The sequence below is a fragment of the Siniperca chuatsi genome, linkage group LG5, assembly GCF_020085105.1.
Source record: "Siniperca chuatsi isolate FFG_IHB_CAS linkage group LG5, ASM2008510v1, whole genome shotgun sequence".
In the NCBI taxonomy this organism is placed as follows: Eukaryota; Metazoa; Chordata; class Actinopteri; order Centrarchiformes; family Sinipercidae; genus Siniperca; species Siniperca chuatsi.
Window position 1 is genome coordinate 25,000,069 of NC_058046.1, and position 23,351 is coordinate 25,023,419.

Genomic DNA, 23,351 nt, shown 5'->3' on the forward strand with positions numbered 1-23,351 from the left:
TTCACAAGCAACAGAGAGAGATAGGACACGACTGTAAAGGGTTTCAGGATTTTAATCATGAATTTTTTTTATCATCACCCCAACACTCATTTGCCATGGTAAATTTAATGCAGGGTAAGTAATAACTGGACAGCAGTGCAATTTTGAACTGAAGACATCATGATGGCGTTGATGTACCAAACCATCTGTGGTAGCAGTAGGAAGTAATAGTTTCCAGACAGGCACAGAGTCATCAACACACACTATGATGCTGATGAATGAAAAGGAAACAAACACTGTTCCAGGAGGTGACACATATCAGGACAAGATGGAGCATCTGTGAACAAATGATGCAGAACGCATCCCGTCCAATAACCGAGTTAAGACATTTACAACATTTTTCAGTGTGGCAAGTCTCAAGGGCACAACAGAAATATGAAACCAGTCCAGCCATTCCCGTTATTTAATTGCTGTGCAATCCTTTAATCATGCGGTAGATGGTTACGAGTCATCAAAAGTCAGAAAACCTACCAGCAGATCAACTCGACAAGTCTGAGGAGCAACACATCAACATGATGCGTCTTTCTCAACAGGTCGGTGACAGGTATTGTTAAAACGCACCAACTGCCATAAATATGGTATAAATCAGTTCACATCTGCTCAGAACATCAGGGGAAACCAGAGATAAAACTATTTGGATTCTTTTTATTTTATTTATTCGTGGTGATCCCCTTTGCAATCACGAGCGCAGAGCTGATTGCTTTTTCATCAGTATCTAAACTGGTGACTATAAGGAGAGGATTCATTTGGATTGATACTTGGATCAGATGGGGAAGGGAAAAGTAGACGTTCAACTAAAGAGAAAAAGGTGCAAATGGGTGCTTTAAAACACTGAGGTGAATGATTAAACCAAAATACAAACTGAAAATGGTAAAATATAGAAAATCTGTTCTCTGATGAAAAATGCAAACACAATCGCCCTTTAATCTTAGGCACATATGTAAAACCAATAATATATATCTTCTTTAGCAATCTTTTTGCTTAAAAAAATATCCTTTTATTCATGGTATCCACTTCTGGGAGCTGCCCATGGATAGACAGCAGTGAGGAAATATTATGTGGAGACAAAAACTTCTCAGTTACTCCAACAATGTCAAATGAATTAAGAGGGGCGGGAGGAGCATTGCCAAACAAGCACAAAACTGTATTCATACAGTACACATTTATGGTAAATATTCCAATAACAGCTTTTAGGGTCATATATTTATGAGCGCTTAATGCAGTAGGATAGTTAGGCGAATCAGTCATAATGATATACATTAACCTCTTTCAGTGCCACAATCCCGAAAACAACATTAATCTCATTTGTGGCTTCAGGATTTTAGCTTCTACCCCATAATAATAATATATCATCAAGTATTTTCTCTTTTCAGTTGAAAGAAATCGTAGCATCATAGTGTTCAAACACAATACATACACTGTATATGCAAATAAAATCTTACAGATTGTCCGGTCAGTGGCTTACCAGCAGAGGCAGACTGCACTTTACCGCAGTCACCTTTGGGTTTAAGGAGTGACCTCTCTCTTAATAGTATACCAGTCTTTGTTTGCTAATTGCAGCAGCAAGCAACTACGCTCTGTCACCCTGTTCAGAGTCAGGGCCAGTCCAAACCTGCTAGTCCACCAGATGAAGGAGGGACTGCTAAAGTATTTCTGAAAAACTGATGACTTCTCTCATTATCCAGAACAAAATATCCAAATAAAACAAAATAAAACTGCTAAGAGAGGAAAAACTTGAACATTTTCATAGCAAAATGTACAAAGCTGCTGCTGCTGTGATGTAAGACAGAGACAAAAATATACAGGATATTTACAAATGTACAGGAGGAGGAGACCGTCTAGACTGTAGGGAGACACCATCAAACAGAGAGTTGACCAGGCTCTGCCATGGGTGGATTGGGTGTCACTTCCAGGACATTAGGTCAAAGAAATCACACCACCAGTGGTCTGACAGTCCAGTGAAATTTCAGGCTGGTTTGTCCAGCTGTAACGGAGAGTTACAGAGAACGGAGTGCACAAATGTGGGTACGAAGAAGCAGCTGCTGAGACGAAGCAGAAGAGGCAGCAGACCTTTCTTGGGTGTTAACAGAGAGAGGGACAAGGAGGCTACAGGACTCCTGGATGAGTTGAATCATCAACATGTCAGACACAGAGCTGAACAGAGCCGGTGATTTCCTTTCCCCCTGGTCCGAAGAGAGAAGAAGGGGTTTTATGGAGGAGCTTTAAAATAATTGAGGGCTACTGAAATGTAGACCATCAATAGCCCGTCATCTGACCACTACATCCCTCTCGCCCCTTGAGGCCACCAAGCTGTGTGAGTCCATCCCACCTTCAGTCCAGAGTCTCCTGCTCCTCTTTACACGCCGTTGGCACTCATCTTGCTCTTCTGGGACACCTCTGTTGCTGCTTTAGCCTGTGGAAGAGGTCACAGAACTTAGTATAACTTCAATATCCATAATTTCCCATTGTAAATGTATTAAACGGTCTGCTGGGGACGTTCCTTAAGGATGAATTTCAGGTGACATGATACAATATTTTTTTTTTTAAATGTTTATAGCTTTTTGCCTTTATTTGATAGCTCACAGCCTTTAAGTGACAGAATTCATGGGATAGAGAGTAAGAGAGCGGGACAGGATGATATAAAGGTCACCAGACAAATATAAACAGTGAACCGGGGTCGTTGCGGTCACATGATATGTGTCTCAGAGACTCTCCATGCTAGCAGTACTGATTAGTGCATTACAGTGACTTATGATGCAGTAAATGTGTGTTCCTTGGAGTTGTGGTGCAGTAAAAAACTGAAAACAGAGGGACATTTGAAAAGTACTGCCTCAATAATAAGGTGAGTATATTCAACAACAATTGAATAATATTGCAATACTATGAGTTTGCGCTGCACTGACGGACCTCAGAGCCTAAATTGCAGGGCTCTCTAAATGAAACATCAACATGTTGTCAATAACCTTCCCTCATACCAAAAAGTAAACATCCATGTCTATCAGCAGACAATAGAATTTAAGTGTTACTTGACAAATTAAAATTTAATAAAATTAAATTGTTAAGTTTCAGTATTTTTAAAATTTAAAAGTAATAAGACTTAAAATAATGCATCTCCCACGTACTGGACCTCTTAAGCCTGGGAAAAACAGCACCATGTTTGATACACGTTTGTTTAGAAATAGGTCAATGTGTACATAAAGCGATGGAAACTTAGTTTAATGGAACTGACATTTAAACGAATATATAAACAAACTATCCGTGTGGTCTTGAAACAAAGCCAGAAAAGCCAGAATACAAACATGTGAGAAAGAAGAGTGAGTGAACTAGCTTGTGTCGCTCATCTAAAAATGAAAACGTATGCCATCAGAATAATTTGAAAAGTGCTACAATCTATTTTTTAAATAATTTGACACACAGGAGCTTTAAAATGTGTTTTGATGTCATGTAGTATCTATTTAAATGACTGGTTAGTTTAAAAAAAAACAAAAAACACTTGGAAGCATATGAGACAGTGATAGATCTATATTTATCAGCTATTTTTAAACCTCACACAGATTAACTTGAGATGCTCAGTTCCAACTTTATTTGTGATGGTTACTCTGTCAAACTTACTATATATATATATATATATATATATATATATATATATATATATATATATATATATATATATATATATATATATATATATATATATATATAAACTAAACCGATTTCCAACCAGTCTCTATACTTTCTCTACTGTATTCAAGCACTTTCTGTCTAGCAGAATAGCTGGTTTTCCAGAATAGTAGCTGTGTCCCACTGTGAGAGATTAGCGTGTCATGTGAGAAAGATTGAAGCCAGGAAGCACTAACTGGATTATAAAACCCTGTGTAGCTTCAAATCCCATACTGGTTTCTGTGGTTTCCACAGGTCCAAGGAACAATGGGTGCTCACCTGTAGGACTTCAGCAGGAGTCAGAGGTTTGTCCGACACCACAGGAGCCTTGTCTCTCATCTCCTCCACCTACAACAAACATGAAAAGAAAGATACGACAAATATAAGATGGAGGGTCCTGCAGGACTTTTCTGTACAATTGCCCCTCTAGACATGTTTTTGTGTGTGCGTTACCATCATTCGTATATATTTCTTAAACTGCCCGTTGCTATCCTGGAAAAACCATGTCCAACTCCAAAAGGTCAACTTTTCATGAGCTAAGAACAGGTCTGTTTTGTCATGTGTGACAAGGCATTTTGTAGACAATCCGATGGGTATGTATGGTTTACTGAGATTAAAAAAAATAGCTTTGACATTTTGGGAAACACTCGTTCGCTTTCTTGCTGTTGTTGTTAGATGAGAAGACTGATACCACTCTCATTTCTGTAGGGTAAATATGAAGCTACAGCTAGCAGCTGGTTAGCATAGCACAAAGACTGGAAACAAGTTGAAACAGCTAAATGGTGCTTGATCGGTACAAAATCCATAGTGTAAAAATGTGTATGGATTAAACAAATGAGATATAACGTGTTGATTAGTGAGCTTTTAGAGAGACAGGTAGGTGGATTGTTACATTTGGACAGAGCATAGGCTTAGCTAACCAGCTGCAGGCTGTAGCTTCTTATTTATGTAAAGGCATGAGAGTGGTGTCAATCTTCTCATGTAACGCCCAGCAAAAATGCAAATGAGTGCATTTCCCTAAATATTGAACTATTACTTTAAGAAGCTGGAGAATTTTCTTAATTCATAAAGGAATATTGGTACTTAATCCCTTAGTTTGTCCAAAAATCAACAAATTTGGAGATACACTGATTATTTGCTTTATAGCTCTGGGTTTAAATCCAAAGATGAACACTGTCTCATTCTGTGTAATTGCTCTGATACTGGACTATGAATACATACATCTGCAAACAAGCCTTAGGGGACTGGACAAATACAGTGAAGAGCAGTGACTGAAAGAAACTGTACATTTTTCTTGACAGTTTTTCTGATTTTATACACTTTAATGTTTAGTAATTCTACATGTAGCTTATTTGAGTTTTTAAGTATTTGAAAATATCCCTGGACTGTAGTACAGCCCCTCCAGTATGACAAGTACATCTACTGTTTTGGCAGAAATCTATTCTTAACTGCAGTGATGATCCCATTTCCTCTCTGTCATCAATACAGTTCATCTTATCTCAATGCTGCTGTGTGTTTTGTGACGCTGGTTTAAGAAGTGCACTGACCGGTCTGTCTTTGATGATGAGAGCAGGGTCCGCCAACATGTCAGTACTGACTGAGGTCGTGTTTGCTCCTGTATTTTCCGCTGGAGGAGTAGCAGCTTTCTGCAAAAACAACAACAAAACATCTGATAAGAAGACCAAAAGACTACCCTGCTCTGGTTTATTTCTTGTTCAATATATGCATTTGTTAAAGTCCCCCTCCACTTAAAAACATGCAGAGTTTGACACAAGAAAACTGTTTTCACATTCATCTGCTGAAGGAGGAAAGTTTCTCTGTGCTCAACTTAAATCTGAGTTTAAGACGTGATCGTACAAGATGATTTTGTCACATTACAATGAGTTTGGCAGCCACTCGTCGTTCAATCGTCAATATGCAACTTGGTCAAGTGTGATGTGGAAACTTGAAACCTCCAGTGCACATACACTTGTGGAAAAACACGTCAGACACAAATGATTATTCAAAGCAGAGTACTTTTATGTCTTAAATCATGTCTGGAGAAGATTAATGAGGGTTTAGCGTTACTAATAGAGCTGTAATGATTAGTCGATTGAAAGAAAATTAATCAGCAACTATTTTGATAATTAAATAATCGGTTCAGTCATTTTAAAAGCAAAAATGCCAAACATGTACTTGTTGCAGCTTTTCACATGTTCAGATTTGCCGCTTTCCTTTGTCATATATGATAGTAAATAAAATACCTTTGGGTTTTGGACTGTACGTCAGACATTTAAACTCCACTTCTGGCTGTGGGAAGTTGTGATGGGCGTTTTTCACTACTAACCCATTAATCGATTAATGAAAGTAATTGTTTGTTGCAGCCCAGGTTACTAATAAATTGGCAGAAACAGCTCGGGCTTGCTTTAAGGAGAGAAAACATTGAACGTACCAAACATCAGAGACATTAAACCAGCTATTTAAACAGCTGGAATGTTAAGCTGGGTTCAACTTTCTCTAATCTGTACATTCAAGTGAATATGAAATGGTGGAGCCTGTAAGATTTTAAGTAGATTGTAAAGGTCGAACCTCTAGTTTGGGAACAGGCGGGATGACTGGGGCTTTTGGTTTGAGGTCTGTCAGATACATGGCTCTGGAGAGCAGCAGCAGCGATGGAGGAACGTTCTCCTTCAGGTGCAGGTCCAGCCACTAGACGGAGAGGAACATTTATTATACGGGGAACCATGACAAGACACAAGATTGATTCTTTTATTAAACACATTTTGCACTCAGTCTGTTCATTTTGTTTAAACGACAAATTTAGAGAATGATCACAACAAGTAAAACGGTTCATCTTCCCTTTCACATTGGCAAACACAATGCCATATGTCTGATAAAAGGAGAAGAAATTAAAATCTACACGTAACTTGTTTCATTGCAATTCAATTGTCAATCGCACAAAATGTGCAAGATTTCTTTTAACTCTTCAGCCTCTGGTAATCTGGGGAATCATACATTTGTAAAACCAGGATTTAGTTTCTATCAAACAACAAAAGCTACAAACTAACATTCGGCTGCTCACCTGCTGCAGCTGCACACGTAGCTGGTCAGTGGTGAGACCCAGAGACCTCATCCCTCGACTACGACACGCTGCCTGTAATTCTGACACACTCATGGCTGGCACACCCTCTGCTGCAATCATCTGTGAAGAAATGGAGAGACTAGTTAAAAAAAAACTGTTGCACAAGCATGAGAAAAGATGATAGCTACACATCGAGAGGGACGGGAATAACTCTGAATCTGAATTTAATTCAATATAAACTTAGATTAATCATGAGACAGCAGAGGTTAGAATATCTTCAAAAAGCCCATTCAGGTAGTTTTACCTACAAATTTTCATTGCGGGCAATAATGTACATAACTGCCAACCATTTTTCAAACTTTCCCAAACTTTAAGATTGTGGATGTTCCAGAGAGCCACTGTTTTCTGTTCATTTCACTACGATATAAAATTCAATTTGCTTGATTCATCACAGTATACTTAAAAAAAAAAAAAGACTATTATGAAAAGGCTTCCTTGCTGCAACAACGCAGCAAAAAAGAAAAAGGATAACGTATGTTTTACTGATGGATTACTTATCTCATAATAGCATGAAGGGACATCTACAGTATGTCTGCCTGACAGACAGGACATAAATAAAGCTGGTATTCTTGGGAAAATAGTTAGCAGAAGTAAAGGCAGTTTGCAGAAAATGGTCTAAAATGTGCTGAACTACTAGTATGGCACTTCCTAGTTTCATAACCTTTGTCTATTTCTTCCTCTCTTGGCTATAAAATCATGCCCAAAGTCCCTCGACCACAAAACTACCATGTCCCAGTCCTCCATTTCACCTCATCGTCTGACTTGATGGTCCTCAGTTGCATCATCAGCTGAAAACGCAGCAAGTTGTTTGTGCCGATGGGCTGCAACTCCAACAGTTTACACAGAGCCACCAGCTGGGGGCGCTCCAGGTGCTCCAGCGTCAGCTCGTCCTCAAACAGCTTCGAAAACCGCACAATATCCTTCGTGGTGGGCTGCTCACCTGTGCCCCGAACCTGACGAAGACACAGAAACAGGGATGAGCAAATATAGACCAGCTGTATATCAGCAGTTTCAGTAGAATTATACACCTTATTTGGACACCGAACTGCACACACCATCAATTTTATCTACTTTTTATTAATACTACATTTAAATCTGCAGCATTTCAGGTATGAAAAAGTAAGAAAAGCTCTGCTCCATTGCTCTCAAAACGTTTCCCACCTCACAAATGCTGCTTTTTTAAGTTCTGGAAGATTTTCTACACATCTTAGATTCCCAATTATAACAATTATGATAATAATCAATTATGGTTTGTTTACCGATTCTTATCACTTTTTAAACGCTTAGCTGGCAACAGTCACACCTTAATAACAGTACAGAAGAAACAGTACAGCATTAATAAAAAATGACTTGAGTTGTGTGCATGGGCTGCCATTGACTTTTGGGCCACACAAAATGTTAAGCATTACTTTTGCTGTAATTTACCTTCTGAACATATGTGGAGAAGCGCTGTGTCTCGTCTTCCGTCAGAGCTTTTGCTTTATTCCTTCGAGCCATCTCAGCGATGGTCTCTTGGAGAAACTTGGCCAGTTCCAGCTTAGCTGCCAGACCCTTCTTCTGCTTCTCCTCCTGCATGAAGAAGAGGGAGGGGACACAGGCTAATTTAAAAAATATACGTCAAATACAGTGCCAGTTTGATGCACTAATAAACATAATACAGTCATCACAAACTAGTTTGTCCACTCCAGAACACTGTAATACTGAACTATAGATAACTTGTAATGTAATCAACACATAGTGTTAAAACTTTTCATTGTGGTAGTTGAATATTTTATAAGATGTAGTCATTGGCTCGGTAGTCAAGTACAAAAATCTGTAGACTTTACAAACAATTTGAGAAAGTTACAGATAATGAAAATCTAAGAACAGAAATGTGATTTAATATGCGGTTTAGATTGTTGTCTGTAATGAAAAAGGACCACGTATACAGTATATTCGTATAAAAGGCCCATGACGATGTTTGCCTTACATAAAATGTATAAATCACAATTTATACATTTTCTCTCTGGTATCTCCCACCCCGTTTTTGACACTGCACTGAAATCTACGATCACTTCTTATTTTCAGTCCCATTTTCAGAGGCTGGACACCTCTGTGCTGTCCAGGAGCACGACAGCGTATCTGTGAATCACTCAACCGTGCTGCAGAACAACTAGGGAACATCAGAGTTGACAGGCCGACTGGACCGAGTACAGAAACCTGCTGCTTTTCTTTTACAGAAGATTAAAAGTTAAAAGGAATGTCATACTTTTGGTATATTATAATTTTTGTCTAATTCTTTTGTGAAGCTGTTTTTAAAGCATTTTGCAGCATTTTGAAGAGCATGTTTCTATTGTGCTACAGCTCCCAAAGTAAATTGCCTGGATTAGATAAAGTCAGCTGCCTGCATGGCCAGAGGTTCTCAGTACGGCAGCCATATCTGAGGAGTTATATAATCATAATGAGTCAGTCAGGCGGCAGTGTACATGAATACATGCCTTTTTGGACTCTGTCTCGAAGGTGGAGGGCAACATCTCTGGGAAGAGTTTGAGGAAGACAGGAAGAAGGAACTCCATGAAAGGAACGATGATAAACACCATGAAGGGCACCAGACGGAACAGGTCAGCACAGGTCCTCAGCAGCTGTAAACACAAAGAAAAACAATGCTAATGTCACAAAATGTGGATCGTAACATGGGCCAGCATTCATGCCATGCCACCGTTGCCAGAGCCCGAGTGGTGGAGGTGTGTTTGCATGTAAGATCCATTACACGTGTACTCAAGCTCTGCCAGTCCTCTTCTAAAATAGCCCAAATATAGTTTTACCATGGCATGTGCACAACTTGGGTCACCGAGGGTGCATAAACATATTGCAATGTGTGTACACCAATCAGTCAGCGAGACATACAGTAACAGAATGTCCTTGTTCAATTATTTACCAGTGTCTTCTCTCTGTGAAGCTTATCTGAAATTTGCATAAATAGGTTCAGGGAAGAGTTCATAATATAAAGGAACAACCTCTCAGCATAGCCAATTCCAGTGAGTTTTAACATTTTAAATGTTTTCTGAACACAACCAAGACAAGCTCAATTGACCACATTGTCTGATCGCTGTTACATAGTACATGTAGCTGACTGACTACGAATTTCAGCAGTCAAGACGAGTAAAAGTATTGACAAGTTCACAATTACTGACACTGGAACTGCTCATCGTTGTGAGCAAGTGAACAGTGAAATGCACAGATAAATAAAAAACCAAAACAACGGCCAGCGTTTTAAATAAATGACATGTCAGCTGAGAGTGACGCCAGCAGAGCCAGTTTGGATTACATTAAATAAATAAATAAATAAATATAAATAAATAAATGCTAGAGCTGGGCTGATATCATCAGGTGATATTAGCTCATCACAGATAACAACATTTAATATTGGCTGATATTCTTATCAAACTTTTTAGACTCAAATATTGACATTGGCCTGAAAAATCCAGCTATGGTGGAGCTTTAATAAAGTCACACCCATTTTGGATGTATTTCAGCGACATTTTCCAGGTGTATCATCCCTCTGAAGTGCTGCTTTTTTCCTACCGTTGGAAAATAACAGAGCCTGTCCATTTCCTGCCCAAACCTTCCTGTACTGTGCAGTTATGTGATGCAGGAAAGAATCATTTAAAATGTAAAAAAAGATCATATTAATTCAGATCAGTGGACAAAACAAAGTGATAGTGACGGGGCTGCAAGTAACAATTACTTTCATTATTGATTAATCTGGCAATTATTTTCTGGATGAATTGTTTGGTCTAAGAAATGTAATAAAACCCCAACACCCATCATAGTTTCCAACAGCAAAAGATGGCATCTTTAAATGTCTGGTTTGTCCGACCAATAGTCCAAAACTCAAAGATCTTCAGTTTAATGTCACACAAGATAAAGAAAAGCAGCAAATCAACGATTAATCAATGATCAAAATATTTGCAGATTAATTTTATGTCAATCGAATAATTGATTAATTGACTGACTTAAGCTCCAATCGGGACACTTACAGTTATGGTAAAATACTGCAGACAGTGAAAATGATTCAATGTCATGTATTAGCGGCGCACACAGCTCAACTGACAACCAAACCCTAAATATCACTGTGCAACAGCCAATAGTCTATGTATTAGTGTAAAATGATCTTACAAACAGTCTTTAACAAAATATAGCAGATCATACAAACCAACACCAAAACTTAAAGAGTCTGGATTTAGCGTCACAGATTGATTGACTAACCGATTTCAGGATTATAAGGAGTTTTAATAGTGTCTTTGTTCACTGACAGTACAGCCTCACATCTCCCTCTGTTGTATTTTCTCTTTTCCAGCTACTTCTGACAGAAAACTAGTCTCCAGATGGACATGTTGAAAGTCGCAATGCTTAAAACTGTTTATCAGTTACAGGATGTCCTGTCTCACCACTGTACCACACAACCCCATACCTGCTGTTGCTCGCTTGTTACGACTTCTGAAACACACACATTCCTTGTTGACAGGTGCAAAACAGTCAAAGGAACCCTTAAGCCATAAAATACGTCTCACTGACTTAACGGCCCAAAAGGAAGAGTGACAAGACGTGAGGGGAAGCAGAACGATTACTTCTAGAGCCAAGTCTTTTGTAATGACAGAAAACAAACCTGACTATTGTAAAGGAACCAGACAGACATGCTGCTGTGACCAGAGGGCAATACAGCAGACCGGCCCAAAAAAAGAACAAAGATTTCAAATTAATTTGGGACACAAGTGTGGAAAGATAGTCTGTTGATGTTTGGTACAAACCTAAAGTATTATCTCATTAAAACTACAGTATACAGCCCAATGTGAAGCAGAATTTAACTAAAAGTCAAAGATCTCTATGTGCACAGCTACTTTCATACATTACCAACAGAAACTAGTAGCTCTAATGGTTTACCGAAGGGAAAAGACTGAAGTCCATTTTGTGTTTTATTAATTAAATTATGATTTACACTTTTAGGTAAAATATCCTTAATTTCTGATGATTTCTTCTGGTTGAATTTCACAAAAAGGAGCAAAAAAGTTATTTGTTTGCAATGCAATGTTATACATAAGCAGTTATGTTCTTCTCTGACCTACACTCAGTAGCCACTTTATTAGGTACACCTGTGAACTTGAATGTAATCAAACATAACAGCTCAGCTATAAATTCTACCTTTTCAAAAGATAACGTTCAGTTTTTCTTTACACCATCAGAGAGGTATTAATGTCACTATATGTTTATCACTGAGGATGTGCTTAGCAGCTGTGTTGAACTGGACAGCATTATATTGAGGCGTTTCTAATGATTTGTCCACCCCATTTACAAACATGAGGAGGGGGACAAATCATTAGAAACACATATCAATATAATGCAACCCAGTACAACACCCCCACAAACTACGAGCTGAATAATAAACATATAGCTGAATTAACACCTCTCTGACAGTGTCAACAAAAACTGAACATTATAATCTTCCTAAATGTAGAATTTGTAGTAGATCTGTTGTATTGCATTAAATTGTATCTAATAAAGTAGCCAGGGAGTGTATGTTTCACCAATGCAACAGTATTTGTGGTGTCTTCCAAGTCCATGTTGCAAGGGGTTTACAGTTGAAGATAAATAAATTCTGTAACATTAGACAGACTGAATAATGCTGTACTATATAATGTACGTTTAGCTTCTCTTACCCTTCTCCTCTCCCTGCGTGAGAGCAGCTGTCCATGCAGCAGCCTCCACACCATCCTGCCTGCAATCTTGATGTCGATGCCGAGTAACCGGAAGCCATTGTAGTAATGCTTCAACTCATCCACAATCCTCTGATACAGAGACTTTTTCAAGACTGCCCTCTCCTGCACCAGAGGGACGGCGGCCGCTGTGGTGGTGGAGGTGGACGTCGGAGTGGGAGTTGATGGAGGTTGGGACTGGGGTGCAGCGGTCACAGAGTCCCTTTTCGCTCCTGGAGAAGCATCCTGGGCAGCGGCTGGTGAGGCCTTAGTGTCCTCCTGCTTTATGTTTTGGAGCCAAACACCTGAGCTGTGTAGAGAGCGGGCAAGCAGGGCGGAGTTGTGGACATGGTCGAGGGCGTGGCCTCGGTAACAGTGGGAGTAGCCGTAGCAGGAGTGCCTGAGTGTGAATAACGACGAGACGTGGCGGGGAGGGTCTATGTGGAGATAGGCTTTCGATGACAGAGAGGAGCAGCTGTTCCTCTTAGATAACAAATAAGATCCCCTGTTGACAGAGACAAGAAAACTGGTTGGTTGTTACATAATGTGCAGGGGAATGTTGTTAGAAAAAGTAAAGAAAGTATATGATGGTGCTCTAATGTGTATTTGCTGAACTGATTAGGTGATAAACAATACACAGTTATAATTTTGATAGTTAATTAATCAATTAATAACTGCCAAACAGTTTCTGGTTACAGCTTCTCATCTAAGACATCTCTACAGACCGTAGAGCTGCAACTATTAGGCGATGACAAAAAATTTAATTGTCAACTATTTTGATATTCGATTAATGTAATTTCTTAAGTATAAATAAATACCAAACAAACTTTCTCTAGTTGTAGATTCTCCATTGTGAGTATTTTCCCCCCCCGTCGTTAGAAATTGAATATCTTTGGGTTTGTTTTTGTTGGTGAGACAAAACAAGATATTTTAAGACGTCAGCTCGGGCTCTGGGAAAGTCTGATGGATATTTGTCACTATTTTCTGATTTTTTTAATAGACCAAATGATTGACTGATTAAAAAAGAAAATAATCTGCAGATTAATTGACGATGAAAATAACAGTTACAGTTCTGATAGACTGATAGCTTGAAAGCATTTATCATCATTCACAACATTTTTCTTAACTGTATTACAATTATTCTATTAATCAAAAATATAAGCTGCCAAATAAAATAATAATAAAAATTGGTTGCAGCCATCCCTATACACCATCTACACCACCAAATTCTGATGTAGTTGTCTTTAACACGTAAATATGGAAAAGTAACCACTATAGAGCAGCAACTATTATTTCTATTATCAGTTAATGTGTTGATTATTTTTTACAGTTTAAATTGATTAAGCTAGTCTAGAAAATGTCCAAAAATAGTGAAAAATGCCCATCAAAAGTTTCCAAACCTAAGGTAAAGTCTTCAAACAGCTTGTTTTGTTTGACCAGTGCAAATTTGCAATTGCAAAGATATAAACTATAGAAAAGCAACAAACACTTACATTTGAGAAATGTTTGACAAGTATTCATCTAATGTCACAACTGTTTGTGATTAATTTTCTGTCGATCGACTAATCATTTCAGCACTACACTATTCACAGAGGTAACTTAATTAATTAATAATTAACATTCATTGTTTATACAAGTCTTTGTTTGGTCCTTCTTGGCCAGTGTATACTGATCAACCAATCAATCCATCACAAAGAAGCAAAACTATGGCTGTCTTATCAAACAGGTTCCTCACTGAGTGCATGCTAGGCATCTTTAAGCAAAACAAACATCTACTGATGTAACCTGTTCCTCCTCCTGTCTGTGTTGCTTTAATGATTAACTGAGTAGGCATTTACTCCTATCTGGGGAAACGGTCAATTCAAACCTGGTGAAGTAGATGGGTGATTCAAATTACTGGCTGAAAAAGGCATTTAGATGATTTTGGATCTTTATTTGGAGGGCAACTTACTTTCATTCAATCAATTATGTCAGGAGTTATCAAATTCCCAGAAAACATTTTTTCAAATATTTGCTATTACGAAGCTTCATGATGTCAAAATATAAGAAAATGATGGCCTAACCCCCACTATCAGTTATTGAGGAAGTTACACTTAATAATTTCGATAGTAAGGGACACATATCTAGATTTTATAACATGTTGCCAACACATTCAGCAGAGTCAACATCAGATTAAATGCTAAGAGAACAGACACACAAGAAGATACAACTGAGGACTGTCAATTAATACAAAGTTAAAATGACTTCTGTATAAGTGGATAATGAGAATGTACAAAAACCCTGTTAAACTTCATCATAGTTCCTCTAATATTCCGGATATTTGTGTTAAATGCCTAAATGAGAAAGGAACTTTGTTTCATTGCATATGGAAGTGCCCAGAGAGGTGTTGTTAAATGTTTACCACAGATAATTAAAAGCAACATCCCATTGAGGGCAAAAGTATGTGTACTTGGAATATACCTCAAGGACTTTGTAAGAACAACAAAGCAAACAAACATTATCGACTTTGGACTTCTTCAAGGCAGAGGAATGATTGCATTATGTTGAAAAATGTAGAACCACCATCACTTTGAGTGTGGAAAGGGGAGTTGTGGACATGTGTTGGGCTGGAGAGACGTATATTGTTAAAGGTAAGCGGAAAGAGTTTGTTTATCTTTGGAACTCATTTATGTCCTTCTCGGAAAATTAAACACGTACTACTGACTGAAAATAAAATGCATATATAGATAACATATGGGAGTAAAGATTCTGCCTTTTATTTTAATATTTTATTATTTAATTTATTTTTATATTTACTACATTTTTATTATCATTACTACTTTCCTATTTGTTTTATTTGAAACGTTTGTGTGACTTGTGAAATGTCTGTGTGAATGTGTGATTGTGTATGGAGGGGCACATGTTTGTATATTGATGTGTTTCCTTTATTAGTATGATATTACTATTGAAATCTCAATAAAAACATTGTAAAAAATAAATAAAAACTAGCTGAGCAGGTAAAGTACCACAATTGTTCAGTGTGAGCATCAGTAAAGTGTTCACATGTCAATAAAACAAAACCATACTTCACAGACAGGAACAGCTTAAACTATGTGGAGATGTGTAGCAGGTACAGAAAAGAAAAATGAAAACTAGTGACTGAAAACAAATCCACTTTGAGTTATTTGTTTAAATACTAAAAAGAAATCTAAACCAAAAATCTACTCAGCCAGTAACCAATTCTGTACAAAAAAGAAAATGGGAAGGAATTCTATGAAGATATGTAAAACTAAACAATATTAACCTGTTAAAAAATATATTTTTAGCACATATTTATAGTTTACCAGCTCTAGGTAGAGAAGCCAAAAAGGTTACTGAAACACTGCTACACCCACAATTACAGCTGTTCAGAAACTAATTATGGCATCTAATGGCTGATACAGTCTTGCATTTCTGAGAAACTAAACTGCATTCCTTTCCACACGTAAATGTTTTGGTGAATCATCACACCGCCCCATTCACATCTCAAGCCTCTCCATTCAGCTGCTTCAAGTAAACATGCGTCTGTTCTAACAGCATTATTTATTGTTTCACGAAGATGTTCAGGCCTAGTATCTACAGCACAGACAGGTGTCTTAATCCTGTTGAGACGTAATGCAGTTCACACCTGGCATCAGAATACACCTCAACTGTGTCTCGACTGATTATTTCTCTCCCCCTACTCCACACAGTCACTGCTATTAAAACAATGTGCATTAATGCAGCTACAGAAGAGGACTTTGACAACTATTTGCACTCTGGGAAGCATTTGCGTTTGTGCCCCACAATGTATGAGGTCACAATGTGCCGCTGAACACCTCTTAGCTGAGTCTCTGTGTCCTTAAATTAAAAGCAAGTTGGATCTGAAACATCATATCTTTCCTTTTCATATTATCACTTGACGTCTACAACAGTTGTTTTCAACCTCTGTGTCACGTACCCAGCTGGGGTCACTTGTAAACAAAGTTGTCTACATTCAGTGTTACCCACCAAAATGCATTGTGTGTATCCTTGAAGTCTAACAAACATGTCGAGTGCATTTCCTTCCTCAAAACATTTGCAAGGCCGAATAAATCCTGCATTGTTTACATCCATGTTTACTAGCTTGGAGTCTTTTCCCGCATTGCTGCATTTCTTGGCGCGTTACTGCCACCTGTAGATCAGTGGAATAATATGAAACCATTGGTAGGAATGTGAAATCGCTTTGCTCATGGGCATGTGCGTCCTTATGAGTGTGCACAATACAAACAAAACAGGGACCCACTCATAAAAAAACAACAACAAAAAAAAAACAGCTCCATAGCACTACTTGAGGTCAAAAACGCCACAGGGAACCTTTAATAGAACACAAATGTATGCCACAGTTGGGCAATATGGATAGATATCTGATATCACAGTATATGTCATTTCATATTACAACATCGTTATGTATTAGGATACTACATTTTCTGTAAACTCAGTTACTACAGATAAAACACCAGATAGGAATGGCTGTTTTTGGCTAATCAAAGGAGGAAAAATACTTGATGCAAAATCCTGTAAATTCAATATTGTTATAATGCAATGGTGGCCTAATAAATACAGAGATATTAAAAGCACAGTTAACTTCGTATACATGGTATGGTAAAGTCTCTGACAGTTGATAAATTGGTATCTATCTTCTCATGGTATATATTTAGCCATTTTGCCCAACCCTAACATACAACTGAGTTAAAACTGTGTAACAATCTGACAACTCTACTTGTAGGGGTCAAGAGAATTTAAGATGCTGAAAGTGAGGTCAGAAAAAAGGGGACAAACCTGGCCTATCAGCTGCCACTATGAAGCAAACTGAGCTGCCTAGCAATTTCATTGTGATAATATAGTATATAATATAATAGTTTCTGATCTTGCAACATCAGTAGTGGGTGAATGTGTACCTCTTGTGTGTGACTTGGGTCATGGGATGCATCAAATAAGCTTCACTGCAGCAGACACAATGTAAACAGAGACAGCCCGTTCTTTTGACTCTCCTTCAAAACAGCAGGGACTGCACTCAAGAGCTTGTAATTACAGTCATTGAACTTTGTGAAGAGAACCAGTTGTGCATTTCGTCAACCTTAGAGGGATACAGCCTGCTTTGCACTGCAGTTGTTGTTTCACTAATTTACAGAATCTAGGCAAGTGTAGCCATGTGCTGCTTACTTACCGTGATCTTGTGACTGCAAAGAGCACCTGGTGACTAAAGACTGCCATTGCAGGGGCAGATTACGGTATTCTGTTGAAGCACATAGAGACAGAGAGTGCAGGTGTCAGATTACAATTCACTCGTATGATGCAGCAACAGGCTGACTGGAAAAATACAAAAAGCAAAACACGAACAACGGACGGAGACGGACGTTATGCTTTCAAAGTTAGCTAACTATGAATAGCATAGCTAACATTAGCATGGACACAACAGGACAGCATGCTAGCTCAATAGTATGTAACAACACAACAGCAACAGAGCTTAACACTCTCTACTGGTCTGACAGATATCACATATCAATCCGGCCCATGTAACCCTTAACGACATAATTTACCATTAAAATCAACCAATACTCTTGATCAATAGTATATATTTGGATATACATTCACATATATTACATTAGAGATAGGTTAAGTAATTTAATACAGCCACTGTTAAATGGACGAAAGTTAATGCTAAACTGAGGAAGAAATCCGCAAAATGTTAGTGATTTCCCACTAACGTTAACAACCAAAGTAACGCCCAAATCAGATATCTCAAATATCTTTAAAACTATCAAAGTATTACTACTCCAGAAACATTTTAAACTTATCGGTACGCTAGATTCACATTAGCATCATGCTAGCAATTTTACTATTAGCGTTAGCTAGAACCCTCCGCTAGCCTGGCCGGTTAGCTTGTTAGCTTGCTGCTGGCTAAGCTAGCTGGTGAAATGGCAGTCCGCAGATGACGAGCCCACTAACCTCCAGCGTCAATGACGGAGCTATGGCTGCCGCTGCTCACTGGGCGTTGTAAGGCTTCTCGGTGAGACGTGAATAATATAATCCATCAACAACAATCGGTCGAGGTAAACGAGAGCGACGAAAGTGACGGTTGATGTGGTGATAAACCCATTTACGGTGGGTTTATACTTTAAATTTGCGTGTAGATGCGTCGTGTCTCAGCTCCTAACTGTCCACTCGGCGTCGGCAGCCCTCTCAGGCAGCTGCACTGAAAGGTCACACTGAACATGCGTGAATGTTGTGCGCGTACCGACCGAAGATCGTCTATGTTTTGTAAAGATGAATTACTCGGTGATTTTAAAAAAACTGTACCACCTTCCCACTGTTATTGTGCCTTAAATCATTTGAATTCAGTCAGTTCAAGTCAGTCAATCAGATTTTTTTATTTTATGAAATAGATACGTTTGAGTCTGACAAAAAAATTGGACAAATGCCTAGAAGCTTGACAGAATTGGTATGTTCACAATTTTCCTTCTCTTACGGCAAAATAATTGAATTTGCTTATGATAGATTTTTAAAAAGTACTCAGCAATTCTGATATTTAAACTGAAAAAACATGGAAATGTTGTCCAACTTCTCATATTTTATTTTCCTCAAAATCAGTTTCAGAATAAATTTGAAGCAAAGAAAAAAAGGCCATGCAGAATCACACTTCATTTTTCACCCAGATTACAGTACCTACCTTTAGTAGTTGTTCCCAACTATTTTAGATTTGAAAGATGTTGAGTCATCATGAAGACTGGCTTTGCAAGACATGCAATTACTCTTCAGCTTTGGGGCCCTGAATAATGATAACCACCAATATAATATGTAAAATATATTTAATACACACCAATTTCACCTCTGTGCAGCTTTCAACCACTCTTAGCTCATTTTGGTTTGCTTCCCAAATGTCATATTTGATTGCCTATGCATAACTCTTCGTTGCTCCCAGCACACAAGCTCATACAAGCTGTTTGTTCGCCCCCTGTCCGGTATAAAAATGTGAGCTGCAGCAAACAAATGGCTGGTGAAGAAGAGAGTAGAACATCTTGCAAGCCACATGTGAGACCCACATGTTTCTCTAATAAATTGGTGCACCAAACCACGATTTCATTGTAGAAAATCTGGGACTTGTATTTATCAGTAGTGAGAGGACTACTCTGTTTTAGATACAAAGGTACCTTCTCTAAGGGATGGCACTGGAGGGTGTGGATTTGGTGTAGTGGTCATTGGCCACTTTGACAGAAATGGATTATGTTACCTGCAATTTACACTTTAGCCAGATACCCTGAAATACATCCATTTAACAACCATTACGGCCAGTACCTTTTCACCTTATCAGGCAAAATATCAAAAATATCAAGACAAATGGTCATGTCATTGATTATATATATATATATATATATATATATATATATATATATAATAAACAGCTACGCCCTACCAGTGATCAGATACCCTGCGGGAATAATAAGGTGGCCAAAGGAAGAGATACAGACCACAGACGTTAAGACGCGAAAGCTCCTCACCATGCAGGGAGGGTTCCATCCCAAATCCAGCACCCTGAGACTGTATGCTAGCCGTAAGGAAGGCGGCCGTGGACTAGTGAGTGTGAGAGCCACTATCCAGGATGAAACATCCAAGATCCACAAGTACATCCAAGATAAGGCCCCAACAGATGACGTGCTCAGGGAATGTCTCAGGCAATGGGGAACAGAGGAAGACGTGCTGGAGGAGGGACCATCATGGGAGGACAAACCCCTACACGGGATGTACCACCGGAACATAACTGAAGTGGCTGATATCAAGAAGTCCTACCAATGGCTAGAGCGGGCTGGATTGAAGGACAGCACAGAGGCACTCATCATGGCTGCACAGGAGCAGGCCCTGAGCACCAGAGCAATAGAGGCCCAGATCTACCACACCAGACAAGACCCAAGGTGTAGGCTGTGCAAAGAGGCCCCTGAGACAATCCAGCACATAACTGCAGGGTGTAAGATGCTGGCAGGAAAAGCATACATGGAGCGCCATAACCAAGTGGCTGGCATAGTGTACAGGAACATCTGCACTGAGTATGGACTGGAAACCCCGAGGTCAAAGTGGGAAACACCTCCAAAGGTGGTAGAGAATGACTGAGCCAAGATCCTGTGGGACTTCCAGATCCAGACTGACAGAATGGTAATGGCGAACCAGCCTGACATCGTGGTGGTGGACAAACACCAGAGGAAAGCCGTTGTGGTTGACGTGGTAATACCAAGTGATGGCAACATCAGGAAAAAGGAACATGAGAAATACTAAGGACTCAGAGAAGTGCTGGAGAAGGTTTGGAAGGTGAAGGCGACAGTGGTGCCCGTGGTCATCGGAGCACTCGGGGCAGTGACCCCCAAACTGGAGGAGTGGCTACAGCAGATCCCTGGAAGAACACCAGACATCTCGATCCAGAAGAGTGCAGTACTGGGAACAGCAAAGATACTGCGCAGAACCCTCAAGCTCCCAGGCCTCTGGTAGAGGACCCGAGCTCGAAGGACGAGACCACCCGCGGAGGGTGAAGGACAAGGTATATATATATATATATATACACACACACACACACACACACAATCAATCAGTCAAATCCATGTAGCACTACCACATAAATACATACGCGTTTTGCTAATACTATCCAAAAAGCTTAGTGGTGCACACTAAATAGACTGTGGACTACAACAATAACACCAGGCACCAGGAAATAGAGGTAGAGTGAGAGGTCTGTTCCTCGCTCCTCTCTGCTACAGATCAGGCGAGGAGGCGTATAAAAGCCAATCAGAGCCGCTGGTGCAAACGTAACCAGAGTACAGCATCTGCATCGCGTTGTGGTCAGGGTGGGGGGAAAAAATAAAAAATAAACTAAAACAATTATTTAACACTGTTCACAACCTTCATCCTAGAATCCCACATGACACTATAAAACATGGATTTTAGACTGTTTTTTTTCATCCTCCGCCTTCTCAAATGAAACATGCATTTCCTCTTTCATTCTCTACTTTTTTTTTTCACCCACACGCTTTCCTTTTAAAGTGCACCAGAAGTGAACTACACATCCCGGAGTGCTCCTGATAACCCCTCCAGTCTGGGTCTGTGTGATTTGGCGCTGAGCTGGACACCGAGCGACTACACCGACCAGGCCTAGACCAAAAAGCAGGGTGCTTTCGTTAAACCAGAGGAAGAGGGAGCTAGAGATTATTATTAAGAAGAATGCACATCGGAGGGGGTGCAAGAACTGAACATATCTGTGTCTCGCAGGGGTTTTCACTAAATGCTCCTGCCCCTACATTGAGGAAGAGCCAAGCATTTGGATTGGGCAGCAACCAGATAGCGTAGCAACCCCCCTCCTCCTCCTCTCTGTTGAGAATTGCGTTAAACCGAAAAAGGAAAGGCCTGCGCTTTATCTATATTACAGGATTATTTTTTTTTTTAGATTTTTTTTTCTTATAGATTAAACGAGGAAACGTTGCTGGCTGGTGTATGTGTTTAGAATGGGACACGCTGAAGGTACTGGCTTTTTTTTGTTTTTAATTTATTTCCCTGCATCTCTCGACTCGGCATCAAAATCTGTGCTGCTCCTTTGCTCTCCCTCTTTAGCGATAAGCGTGTTTGCCATAGCTGCTGCATGTTGTTGTCCACCCTCTCTGTCTCCACACGGGCCGTTTTTTTTACTCGCAACGAGCTTATTTTCAGGCATATTTCTCCCCAAACCGCCAGTGATGGAGGTATAATCACGCCAGACAATTTGATTTAAAGGGGTAAAGGCAGCCATATTGGCAATGGAATGTTAGCCTAGCCAACATTAGCTCTCCCTTTCATCTTCCTCCATGTGTGATGCTCATAAACGTATAAACAGTAACTGCAAACGTTTAGTCGCGCGTGACAAAAGACAAACGGTCGTATCTCCGTGTTATGTTTGTTTTCCAACGGTTAAAACGGTCCACATCTTTTCAAGACAATCCCCTTTGATCCCAGGTAGCTTTAGGCTAACATCGCAGAAAGCTATAAGATCATTCAGTGGAAACATTTGTCTGCGCAGTCGTTTTAAAAATATATATATAACCACATAGTTGTAACCAAGTATTAATGTTTACCACACCAGATATGAGCCCCAAAGTAACACCACAAGTCGATATATGTAGCTAGTGACCGTAAGTTAACACATTATGGATGTTTACATCACCATTATCCAGCTTTGCCTATGCTGGGCAGACTGTTCACACATTAAACCACAATCAGTGGATTAGTCTGTTCACTGTGAGCATGCCAGCGTCAACACTTTTAACCTGATTAATTAATCATGACAGATATTAAAAGTGTCAAAGTATAAGAGGGCAAACCAGACACTGGTGGCTGCTCTTTGTTTTGTTTGTGATAGCAGGCCACCATGTGTTTGTGTTGATGAAATAAACACTCTTAATGGTCTATAGCTTGTGAAAAGAGGCACCACACAGATGATTAGTGGCTATCTAAGAGGAGCCTACAAAACTTAAGTCACAAGTCACAAGCTGCCTGGAATTTGTGTTGTGTTTTGAGAGCAAGTTTAAGACAACTGATGGGGATTTTTGGCTGAGGATTTACCCTGTTTTTTTAGAAAGAGTTTGACCATAAAAGTCCACTTATTGTCCACTGGCATCTAACGTTCAGACAGCCCTGTGAGTTTATCAGGGCTTCGACTAACAATCATTTTTTATTATCGACGAATCTGCAGATTAGTTCAATACATCGATTAATCATTTGGTATATGAAATAGTGAAAAAGGCCGA

General features: G+C 39.3%; 2 protein-coding genes across 10 annotated transcripts in view; one reads left to right on the top strand and one right to left on the bottom strand.

Annotated features, from left to right (window-relative positions):
- Positions 1-34: 34 nt before the first annotated feature.
- On the bottom strand, positions 35-18,807 carry letm2 (leucine zipper-EF-hand containing transmembrane protein 2). Of its 2 annotated transcripts, XM_044195043.1 has the most exons (12): positions 18,541-18,807; positions 17,759-17,827; positions 12,517-13,057; positions 9,298-9,441; positions 8,246-8,389; positions 7,570-7,773; positions 6,761-6,880; positions 6,268-6,387; positions 5,247-5,345; positions 3,979-4,047; positions 2,369-2,452; positions 35-2,222 (listed from the first exon to the last, which is right to left on the bottom strand). In XM_044195043.1, the coding sequence occupies exons 2-11, from the start codon at positions 17,803-17,805 to the stop codon at positions 2,396-2,398; spliced, it is 1,545 nt and encodes a 514-aa protein (XP_044050978.1). In that variant the 5' UTR covers positions 17,806-17,827; positions 18,541-18,807; the 3' UTR covers positions 35-2,222; positions 2,369-2,395. The 2 variants fall into 2 exon arrangements, with proteins under 2 accessions (XP_044050978.1, XP_044050977.1); XM_044195042.1 differs by having other exon boundaries at positions 35-2,452.
- A 2,683-nt stretch (positions 18,808-21,490) lies between these two features.
- nsd3 (nuclear receptor binding SET domain protein 3) overlaps positions 21,491-23,351 on the top strand; it is a 28,522-nt gene continuing 26,661 nt past the window's right edge. For 2 of the 8 annotated variants that reach the window (XM_044195045.1, XM_044195047.1), the window contains exon 1: positions 21,496-22,092. The gene's annotated coding sequence lies outside the window, so the exon portion shown is untranslated. Of the gene's footprint in view, positions 22,093-23,351 lie in introns of all 8 variants that reach the window. The other 6 variants (XM_044195052.1, XM_044195048.1, XM_044195046.1 and 3 more) reach the window with 5 other exon arrangements.